This window comes from Scyliorhinus torazame, chromosome 2 (assembly GCF_047496885.1).
Source record: "Scyliorhinus torazame isolate Kashiwa2021f chromosome 2, sScyTor2.1, whole genome shotgun sequence".
Classification (NCBI taxonomy): domain Eukaryota; kingdom Metazoa; phylum Chordata; class Chondrichthyes; order Carcharhiniformes; family Scyliorhinidae; genus Scyliorhinus; species Scyliorhinus torazame.
The window spans coordinates 264609589-264621653 of NC_092708.1; the positions used below are offsets into that span (position 1 = coordinate 264609589).

The 12065-nt window shown below is 47.9% G+C and overlaps 1 protein-coding gene across 3 annotated transcripts in view; it reads right to left on the reverse strand.

The window, feature by feature from the left end:
• Positions 1-3582: 3582 nt before the first annotated feature.
• LOC140398239 (neutral alpha-glucosidase C-like) overlaps positions 3583-12065 on the reverse strand; it is a 352477-nt gene continuing 343994 nt past the window's right edge. For all 3 annotated transcript variants that reach the window (XM_072486683.1, XM_072486676.1, XM_072486666.1), the window contains 2 exons: positions 5055-5155; positions 3583-3911 (listed from right to left, as the gene is read on the reverse strand). In XM_072486683.1, coding sequence (XP_072342784.1) covers positions 3799-3911; positions 5055-5155 — 214 coding nt within the window. In that variant the 3' untranslated portion in view covers positions 3583-3798. The remainder of the gene's footprint in view (positions 3912-5054; positions 5156-12065) is intronic.

Here is a 12065-nt window from a genome sequence, read left to right on the forward strand (position 1 = left end):
CGGGGAGACGAAGAGGTGAGTAGCCATCTTTACTCAAAGGAAAAGAGCCCGTGGGGCTGGGTTGCCACCCCAGTGCTCGGTGTGGGTGGGGGTCCTTCGGCTGGGGGTGGGGCACCCTTCGCAGGGGTGGATTGCCATGGGATGGTGAGTGGAGGAGCAGGGGGGACAGCCGGATGCAACCACGCGTGACACCACCATGCCAACCCTGGATCGTGTGTACCTGTTCCAGGGCAACCCTTGTCCCTGCCCATCTGCTTCATCGACCACACATAACCCCCGCCAACTGCCGAAGCCTCTGTCCGTGCGGCTGAAGGCTACTGATCATAGGGAATTGACAATCGTGGTTAAGTGAGCACTTCACACAACCCAAGTAGATTCCCGTGGGTGGGCAGACCATGTAGCATGTGTGAGTCATTACCTAGCATCCCAATTACACCTTGATGCCGAGATACTGTGCTTGAACATTACGGGAGGCAATACCACACGTGCAGCAGTCAACATCCGAACACCCAGGGGATGGGACACAGCTCTGGGAACATGTCCACGGCCAGAAGGTGGTTGAGTGCCAAGGGGAGGGAGAGGTGCCTGGAGAGATGCCCCAAGGGTTCGGCAATCGGCCTGCATTGCAGAAGAAAGTGACAGAGGCAACATACTAGTTGTGCACAAGGGTGTTTATTGTGTGTAACAATTCCCAAAGTCCCCCTTCCCCCGGTGCCCTCATTGATCCTCAATGTGCTTTGCCCCCCTGGTTCTACCACTATGTCTAGATGTGTCCATAGGATGCACGTCAGAGATGGAGGCAGCCAGCTGCTTACCTCGTCCCATGGTCTTCGATGCGCCTGGCAGGCGTCCTCTGGGGGCTCTAAGGCGAGGGGCCTGGCTCTCTTGTCGGCAGCACATGCACAGCCATGCTGCTCTATCCTGTGTGCTGGCTGTGAGACGTGACCTCATCAGAGTGGTGGAACTCAGGGGAGCTGGTGGCCACCGTCGCCATTCCATGGGACGCGTTGGCACTCAGTGCCCCCTCCTCCTGGTCGGTGCCCATAGGGCCCTGGGGTTCACCTCTGGGTGGAGGGGCAGCTGGTTCGAGCCCCAGCTGTCCTACAACATTTGGCTCTGCCAGCCCTGGCAGTTCCCCAATGTCTGCACCATGGTGTCAACACCCTCGCCGATGCTCCTCAGTAATTGGGCTGTGCTTGCAGAGCCTCAGCAATGCCTACCTGTAACTGGCATAAGCTCCACAGCACCTTGGCCATTCCCATCTGAGAGCGGGACATGTCCCGCAGAACCTCATCAAGGTCAGCCTGGTATTGGGTGACATCACCCAGTGAGGCGGACATTCTGTCGAGACCCTCAGCCATGGCCGTCACCGACTGCACAATGCCTTAGACACCTCCATTAATGGTGGTGACGTGGTGAACCAGGTTCTTCACTGAGGTCGCCACCCTAGCTGTGTTGGCCTCGGTGCCACGCATTGCCAGTGACAGCTCCTGTGCCCGTACCCTCTGCTGGAGTGACATTGACATCTCCCTCTGAATGTCTCAGCCACTTCCTAACATCTCCATCAGCTCCAGGATGACCTCTTTCACAGGCTCAGCATCAGGCTGGGATCCAGCTGGGTCCTGGGATTCAGCAGACCTCCGACTGTTGTCTCACCTGGGAGTTCTTGCCTCCACCTGATGTACATCAGTAGCAGTGTGGTGCTCACCAGATTTTGCCTCAAACGCCTGTCCACTAACATTTCCTACTGAGGTGCATGTATCTGTGCTGGTGGAGGGTAGGGATGACCGCTGTGATGTCTCGATCGTGTCTTCCTCGGAGTTCTCCTCCGAGGTGTTCTCCTGGAAGGCTGGAGAGTGTCAGTGGAGGGGTGGGTCAGTCAGTAAGGCATTAAGAACTCACATTTGACAGGTCCTTTGGCTGGGGCTCAGTGGTTCCTAACATCTGCGGCGTCTGCCAGCCTCCGCGTTGGTGACCGCCCTGTCCTCGGCCACCCCAGCCACCTCCAGGCCACGCTCCTCGAAGGTGGTGACGATTCTGATATCCTACACACTACCGCGAGTCTGGCCTCCTCCCGGCGATTGTGGGGGAGCATCTCCTGCAGATACACAAGAGAAGGCATCGTTGGCCACATGCGTGGTTCACAGTGGTGGTGGGGGGAGGAGGTTGTGAAGGAAGAGTGGGGTTGAAGGGAGAGGGCGCGGTTTGCAGGAAAGGTTAGGGGGTCAAAGGGAGAGGGGGGGGGAGGATGGGGAGTTGCATGGAGAGTTGGGGGGTGGATGCTCGCGTGTGGGCGGAAAGTTTTTTGGGGGGAGGGTTGGGGGGCCATTGGTGTCTACATACATGTGCTGGCCGGTGGAGGCCGTTGAGCGTTTTCCGACACTGGAAGTCAGTCCAGCTCACAGCTGCCGCCACCTCGTCCCAGGCAACACTGGCTGCCCTCTGGCTGACACTCGAGGGAACTGACATCGCTCCTATAAAAAAGCAAATTACTGCAGATGCTGGAATCTGAAACCAAACGAGAAAATGCTGGAAAACCTCAGCAGGTCTGACAGCATCTATAAGGAGAGATCTCCTAACAGTTGTTGCCAGACCTGCTGAGATTTTCCAGCACTTTTTCCCGTTTCAGGACATCCCTCCAGGTCTCCACTGCGACTAGGAGCCTCCCCAGATCTGTATACCTGAATCTGGGGTCCGGTCTTCGGGGGCCATTATTGCCAGCTGGTTGGGGTTGGCTGAGCAAGTGCTGCTTAAGTGCTGCTCGACCTTGTTGGCAGGGGGAAGGCGAGTGCGGTGCCGGCGAATGAGCTTTCATTTGCAGCGAGAAGCCCGTGGGGCCTCATTAAGTAGACCAATTAACATTGAACAGTGTTGCTGGCCTCGCTGGGCTGAACGCCAGGGAGCTCGTGGCAAATTCCCGCTTGCTACAACACTTAGAAATCTTTCTAGAGAATCATGCCGAGAATCAAATCTGTAATGATCCTGATCCATTATGCTCTGTGTTTTAATACTTGTCCTCGGAGTTCAAACATCTGAGAGTTCAATGCACCCAAATACATACAACTATTTTTACTTCAATTAAATTGTATAAACTGAATTGAAATAGGAAAGAAATAATGTAATCATATTCAGATATTCTTAATTAAAAAATAGATGACACAGCACTGATTGATTTTCGGGGTTAATTTCAATTTACTTAAGGGGCATTCTTAATTCTTTCATAGGAATGTGGGCATTTGTTTTGTTTTATTCATTTACGGGATGTGAATGTCGCTGGTTAGGTCAGCTTTTTTGCCCATCCCTAATTGCCCTTCAGAAAGTTGTGGTGCATTGCCTTTTGAACCGCTGCAGTCCTTGAGGTGTAGGTACATCCAATGTGCTGTTAGGGAGGGAGTTCCAGGATTTTGACCCATCCATAATTTCCCTTGAGCTGAGTGGTTTTGTCAGGTCATTTCAGAATTCAGAGGGCAGTTAACAGAGAGCAGTGGATCTGGAGTCACATGTGGGCAAGAAGAGGGAAGATAGGCAGATTTTCTTTCCAAATAGACATCAGTAAACAATATGGGTTTTTACAACAATCAATGATTCTTGACATGGTCGCCTTTACTGAGACTAGTTTTACATTCCAGATCAATTAATTGAATTATTTGAGTCCTGTTCCCAGAGCATTGTCCTGGCAACTCGATTAGAAGTTAACATCATCTCCCTGTAGCATTGGTACCAATAAAGTAGCTGACCAGACATTCAAGTGAAAAATATCTCCTCCATGGTACATTCAGGTAGCTCAATGTCCATCCTTCAGAAATTAAGCTTCAACATCCAGTCACACCCTAAGTTAAATCGTAGGCCTTCGATGTTTAAAAAGGACTTCTTCACATCATAGGTGAAATGCATTGGATTCTCCTGTCCATCTATAAATGGAAATTAACAAAATTATCAGTAGCATTGTTAACAACAGAGTGGCAGGCATCATATAATGCAACAACAATTGTATTTATATAGTGCATTTAATGAAATAAAACATTCCAAGGTGTTGCATTGGAGCATTATCAAACTTAAATTGCCTTAAAAGAGGGAGAGGTGGGGAAGAAGGAATTCAAAATCTTAGGACCTCGACATTTAATAAATTCAGGGATAGGCAAGAGGGTGGAGTTGGGTGAACAGAGTTACTGGAGGGTTGTAGGAGTGGAGAAGGTTATAGAGATGAAAGTTCATTGGGGAGAAGATGAAGGTAGCCTGAGTACATGTAGAGATATAAACACAGGGGTGAGAATTTGAAGCGTGGCTGGACAAAGAGTCAAGGTAGATCAGCAAGCACACGAGGTGCATGCAACTTCATACAAATTAAGATAAGGGCAGCAGAGCTTTGGATAAACTGAAGTTTATGGAGGATGGACGGACGAACAAGAGGGCATTGGAATAATGGAGTATGGAGGTAACAAAAACATGGCTGAGGGTTTCAGCATAGATGGGTTGAGTCGGGGATGGCGTGTACAGATGTTAGGGAGGTGGGAATAGGTATTGGTGATATAGAGCATACAAGATCAGAAACTTTGCTTCTCACAAGGCTGTGTGAAAGGCATACACATTCCAGCCAGATTATTACTGACAGTTCGTTTTGACCTTTTGGATTTTCTTACAGCATTCAAGCAAGATTTACGTGCATCGGCCAGAGGCAAATACCTTGAATAATTCTACTCCTTGTTTTTGACATTGGGCATCTAATTTATATTGCTCAGCCAGGAGTAGAAGAGGCCGGTTATTTTTATAAGTTGCACACCCATTTTCTCCTTCCCTTTCCTGGGTTTCTGTGTCACGGATAAAAACTGAACAAGTGTCTCTTTTCCAGTGGTTTTCACTTACGGAGTGTCCCTCCAACTTGCTGTGACTCCCCAGTAATTTAGATATTACTGGCTCTGTTGTGTATTCGCAGCATTTCTTTTTGTTTATTTCAGATTTAAGTATTTCCATTTACTGCCAAGAAATTGAACATCTTGTGAATACAAAATCCTCTGTTAATGGTTCACTGAGAACAGTCTGGTCAATTTGTTTACCTGGGCATTGTGCTGTCACACAAGTAGGTCTCGCAGCTCCCATAACAAGGACCCTCTCCACCACACAATCAGTGCAATACTGTCCTCTCTCATCACCACACCTGAACAGAGGGGGAAAACACATTATAAAGTTTAGCCTTTACACAGGTAGTGAGCAGTCAATGATGAAGAACAACAACCAATATTTATATATAGCCTTCATGGTAATGTCCCAAGGCTCTTCACGGAAGCATTTTAAGGAAGTATAACACTGAGCCAGGTATAGGGATATTAGGTCAGATGACCAAAACCTTGGTCAACAAGGTAGATTTATTGGCTGTCTTCAAGGAAGAAAGAGAGGTAGAGAAGCGGAGGGGTGTAGGGGGAATTTCAATGCCTAGAACCGAGGCAAATGAAGGCATAGCCACCAATGTGAGAGCAATTATAGTTGAGTATACACACGTGACCAGAATTAGAGGAGCACAGATATCTCAAAGGGTTGTGGGGCAGGAGGAGAATAAACAAAGAGGTGTTATTAAATTACCTGTCTTTGATGTGTGGTTATGAATACAAATGTTGGGCAGCACAGTGGCACAGTGGTTAGCCCTGCTGCCTCACAGCGCCGAGGTCCCAGGTTCAATCCTGGCTCTGGGTCACTGTCTGTGTGGAGTTTGCACATTCTCCCCGTGTTTGCGTGGGTTTCGCCCCCACAACCTAAAAATGTGCAAGCTAGGTGGATTGACCACGCTAAATTGCCCCTTAATTGGAAAAAATGAATTGGGTACTCCAAATTTTTTTTTTTCAAAAATGAATACAAATGTTTGTTTTATAAGAGATTAAGTACTTGAACAATGAACAAAGATCAATACAACACCGGAACAGGCCCTTTGGCCCTCCAAGCCTGTACCGGTCATGATACCACCCTTGGCCAAAACCCTCAGCACTTCCTTGAGCCGTATCCCTCTAAGCCCATCCTATCCATGTATTTGTCAAGATGCCTTTTGAATGCCTTTAATGTATCTGCTTCCACAATCTCCCCTGACAGCGCATTCCAGGCACTCACCACCCTCTGTGTAAAAACACCTGCCTTGCACATCTCCTCTAAACTTTGCCCCACGGACTTTCAACCAATGCCCCCCAATGACTGACCCCTCCACCCTGGGAAAGAGTGCCTGCCCATCCACTCTATCCATGCCCATCATAACCTTGTAGACCTCTAACAGGTCGTCCTTCAACCACCATTGTTCTAATGAAAACAGTCTGAGTCTATTCAGCTTCTCCGCATAGTTTACATGCTTCAGATCAGGCACCATCCTGGTAAACGTCCTCTGCACCCTCGCCAAAGCCTCCACATCCTTCTGGTAGTGTGGCGACCAGAATTGTGAGCAATATTCCAAGTGTGGACTTACCAAGGTTCTATACAACTGTAGCATGACATGTCAGTTTTTATACTCTATGCCCTGTCCAATGAAGGCAAGCATTCCATATACTTTCTAGACTACGTTCTCCACTTTTGTTGCCACTTTCTTTTTAAAAAAAAATAATTTAGAGTACCTAATTCATTTTTTCCAATTAAGGGGAAATTTAGCGTGGCCAATCCACCTATCCTGCACATCTTTGGGGAGAATGTGCGAACTCCACATGGACAGTGACCCACAGCCGAGATCGAACCTGGGACTTTGGCGCTGTGAGGCAGCAGTGCTAACCACTGTGCCGCCGTGCTGCCCGTGTTGCCACTTTCAAAGATCTGTGGACCTGTACGTCCAGGTCTGTCTTTCTATATTCCTAAAAGTTTTGCCATTTACAGTATATTTCCCCTCCATGTTAGACCTAACAAAATGCATTACCTCTCATTTACATAAGAACATAAGAACTAGGAACAGGAGTAGGCCATCTGGCCCCTCGAGCCTGCTCTGCCATTTAATGAGATCATGGCTGATCTTTGTGGACTAAGCTCCACTCTCCGGCCCGTACACCATATCCCCGAATCCCTTTATTCTTTAGAAAGGTATCTATCTTTTTCTTAAAAACGTTTAAAGAAGGAGCCTCAACTGCTTCACTGGGCAAGGAATTCCAGAGATTCACAACCCTTTGGGTGAAGAAGTTCCTCCTGCACTCCATCCTAAATTTACTTCCCCTTATTTTGAGGCTATGCCCCCTAGTTCTGCTTTCCCCAACCAGTGGAAACAACCTGCCCGCATCTATCCTATCTATTCCCTTCATAATTTTATATGTTTCAATAGGATCCCCCCGCATCCTTCTAAACTCCAATGAGTACAGTCCCAGTCTACTCAACCTCTCGTCATAATCTAATCCCCTCAACTCTGGGATCAACCTAGTGAATCTCCTCTGCACTCCCTCCAGTGCCAATATGTCCTTTCTCAGGTAAGGAGACCAAAACTGAACACAATACTCCAGATGCGGCCTCACCAACACCCTATACAATTGCAGCATAACCTCCCTAGTCTTGAGCTCCATCCCTCTAGCAACGAAAGACAAAACTCGATTAGCCTTTTTAAAAAAAAAAATAATTTTTATTAAAGGTTTTCATAAAATATCAATAACAAAATGAGAAAGAAAAAGAACCCAACAGGGTTAAGTACAAAACACAATCTAAAAAAGCAACCCCCCAAACCCCTCCACCCCCGTACCTAAATGATAAATTAATATTAACACCCCGACTTAAGACAACAGGTGTATACACCCCCTCAGACCCTTCCAGTGTAAATAACATAAACAAAAATAAAGTAACCCATCCCCCGAGCTGCTGCTGCCATTGACCAATGTCTATCGTTCTGCCAGAAAGTCTAAGAACGGTTGCCACCGCCTAAAAAACCCTTGTACCGACCCTCTCAAGGCGAATTTCACCCTCTCCAATTTAATGAACCCTGCCATATCACTGATCCAGGATTCCACGCTTGGGGGCCTCGTATCTTTCCACTGAAGGAAAATCCTTCGCCGGGCTACCAGGGAAGCAAAGGGGAGAATTCCGGCCTCTTTCGCCTCCTGCACTCCCGGCTCCTCTGCCACCCCAAATATTGCGAGCCCCCAGCCCGGTTTGACCCTGGATCCTACCACCCTCGACACCGTCCTCGCTACGCCCTTCCAAAATTCCTCCAGCGCTGGGCATGCCCAGAACATATGGGTGTGATTTGCTGGGCTCCCTGAGCACCTAACACACCTGTCCTCGCCCCCAAAGAACCTGCTCATCCTTGTCCCGGTCATGTGTGCCCTATGCAGCACCTTAAACTGTATGAGGCTGAGCCTCGCGCACGAAGAGGAAGAGTTCAGCCCCCCCTAGGGCATCTGGCCACGTCCCCTCTTCGATCCCTATGCTCCTCCCCACCCCGCACCAACCCCCTCCAGTTTCTCGACTCTCTCAGTGCCATAGCCAGGCGTTCAATCGCCAGTGCGAAGAGCAGGGGGGACAGGGGACACCCCTGTCTCGTCCCTCGGTGCAACCGAAAGTACTCGGACCTCCTCCTATTCGTGGCCACACTCTCCATCGGGACCTCATACAACAGCCTAACCCACCTGCTAAACCCCTCCCCAAACCCGAACCTCTTCAGCACCTCCCACAGGTACCCCCACTCTACCCTATCGAAAGCTTTCTCAGCATCCATCGCCACCACTATCTCCGCCTCCCCCTCCCTCGCCGGCATCATGATAACGTTCAAAACCCTCCGCACATTCGCGTTCAGCTGTCTCCCCTTCACAAACCCCGTCTGGTCTTCATCGATGATCTGCGGCACACAATCCTCAATCCTCGTGGCTAAGACCTTCGCCAGCACCTTGGCATCGATTAGCCTTCTTAATCACCTGTTGCACCTGCACACCAACTTTTTGCGACTCGTGCACCAGCACACCCAGGTCCCTCTGCATAGCAGCATGTTTTAACATCTTACCATTTAAATAATAATCCATTCTGCTGCTATTCCTCCCAAAATGGATAGCCTCACACTTGGCAACATTGAATTCCATCTGCCAGACCCTAGCCCATTCACCTAACCTATCCAAATCCTTCTGCAGACTTCCGGTATCCTCTGCACTTTTTGCTTTACCACTCCTCTTCGTGTCGTCTGCAAACTTTGACACATTGCACTTCGTCCCCAACTCCAAATCGTCTGTGTAAATTGTGAACAACTGCGGGTCCAATACTGATCCTTGAGGAACCCCACTAGTTACAGGTTGCCAACCAGAGCAACACCCATTTATCCCCACTCTCTGCTTTCTGTTAGTGAACCAATCCTCAACCATGCCACCACTTTACCCTCAATGCCATGCATCTTTAGTTTATGCAGCAACCTTTTGTGTGGCACCTTGTCAAAAGCTTTCTGGAAATCCAGATATATCACATCCATTGGCTCCCCGTTATCTACTGCACTGGTAACGTCCTCAAAAATTCTACCAAATTAGTCAGACACGACCTACCCTTTGTGAACCCATGCTGCGTCTGCCCAATGGGACAATTTCCCTCCAGGTGCCCCGCTATTTCCTCCTTAATGATAGATTCCAGCATTTTCCCTACAACCGAAGTTAAGCTTACCCGCTTTCTGCCGACCTCCTTTTTAAACAGTGGTGCCACGTTTGCTACTTTCCAATCCTCTGGGACCACCCCAGAGTTTAGTGAATTTTAATAAATTATCACTAGTGCGTTTACAATTTCCCTAGCCATCTCTTTTAGCACTCTGGGATAAATTCCATCAGGTCCAGGAGACTTGTCTACCTTTAGCCCCATTAGCTTGCCCATCACTACCTCCTTGGTGATAACAATCCTCTCAAGGTCCTCACCTGTCATAGCCTCATTTCCATCAGTCACTGGCATGTTATTTGTGTCTTCCACTGTGAAAACCGACCCAAAAACCTGTTCAGTTCCTCAGCCATTTCCTCATGTCCCATTATTAAATCTCCCTTCTCATCCTCTAAAGGACCAATATTTACCTTAACCACTCTTTTTTGTTTTATGTATTTGTAGAAACTTTTACTATCTGTTTTTATATTCTGAGCAAGTTTACTCTCATAATCTATCTTACTCTTCTTTGGATTAAACTCCATTTGCCATTTCTCTGCCCAAGTCTCCAACCTATCTATGTCCTGCGGTACGCTCTGACAATCCTCAACACTATCTGACACTGCACCAACCTTGGTGTCATCCGCGAACTTATTAATCAGACCAGCTACATTTACATCCAAACTGTTTATGTATACTACAAACAACAAGGGTGGCATGTTGGGCAGTGGTTAGCACTGCTCCCTATGGTGCTGAGGACCCGGGTTCAATCCTGGCCCCGGGTTCAATCCTGGCCCCGGGTCACTGTCCGTGTGGAGTTTGCACATTGTCCTTGTTTTTGCATGGGTTTCACCCCCACAACCCAAAGATGTGCAGGTTAGGTGGATTGGCCACGCTAAATTGGGTGTGGATTGGGCAGCACGGTAGCATTGTGGATAGCACAATTGCTTCACAGCTCCAGGGTCAATTCCCAGCTTGGGTCACTGTCTGTGCAGAGACTGCACATTCTCCCCGTGTGTGCGTGGGTTTCCTCCAGGTGCTCCGGTTTCCTCCCACAGTCCAAAGATGTGCGGGTTAGGTGGATTGGCCATGCTAAATTGCCCATAGTGTCCAAAATTGCCCTTAGTGTTGGGTGGGGTTACTGGGTTATGGGGATAGGGTGGAGGTGTGGACCTTGGGTAGGGTGCTCTTTCCAAGAGCCGGTGCGGACTCGATGGGCCGAATGGCCTCCTTCTGCACTGTAAATTCTATGATTCTAAATTGCCCTTAATTGGAAAATAATAATTGGGTATTCTAAATTTATGAATAAAAATACTACAAACAAACTACCTTAATATCTTTTAAAACACCCAATACCTCCTCCTTTTTGATGTCAATATGGACCAGACTGTCCACACACCCTACCCAAGAATCATCTTCCATAAAGTCCTTTGCTTTGGTGAACACTGATGAAAGTCCTCATTTCCTCTCGCTCAACACATAGATTCCCCCCACTGTCCTTAAGTGGTCCAATCCTTTCCCTGGCCACCCGCTTGCATTTTATATTGAATAAAAAGCTTTGGGATTCACCTTAATCCTACTTGCAAAGGACTTTTCATGACCCCTCCTAGCCCTCCTAATTTCCCGCTTAAGTATCTTCCTATTTTCTTTGTACTCCTCAAGGGTTCAGACTGTCCCCATCCTTCTAGGCCATACAAAAGTATCTTTTCTCTTTTTGACGAGGTTCACAATATCCCTCGTTATCCAAGGGTCCCTAAACTTCCCATACTTATTCTTCGTTCTCTCAGGAACGTGACTTTCTTGAATTACAATCAACTGTCGCTTGAAAGACTCCCACATGTTCGATGTTAATTTATCCTCCAAAGACTGCACCCAATCCGAATTCTTCAATTCCTGTCTAATGTTATCGTAATTTGCCTTTCCCCAGTTTAGCAACCTCATCTCTATCCAAAAGTACCCTAAAACATACGGAATTGTGGCACTACTCCCCAAATTTTCCCCAACTGAAACTTCAGCCACCTGTCTAGGCTCATTCCCCAATGCCAGGTCCAGTACAGCCCCTTCCCTAGTTGGAAAATCTACATATTGCATCAAGAAATCTTCCTGGATACACCTTACAACTCTGCCACATCTAAGCCCCTAGCACTAAGTAGTCCCAATCAATATGGGGGAAGTTAAAATACTGTACCACAACAACCTTGTTACTTTTGCACCTATCCAAAATCTCTCGACCTATCTGCTCCTCTATCTTTTTGTGGCAGTTGGGGGGCCTGTAATAAACCCCCAACATAGTGAATGCCCCCATCCTGTTCCTGAGCTCGACCCAGATTACCTCATTGTATGAACCCTCCGAGGTGCCCTCTTAAAGTACAGCTATAATATTTTCCTTAACCAGTAATGCTATTCCCCCACGCCTTTTACATCCCCTTCTATCTCTCCTGAAGCATCTATATCCTCCAACGTTCAGCTGCCAATCCTGCCTTCCTTTAACCACATTTCCGTGATAGCCACAACATCATAGT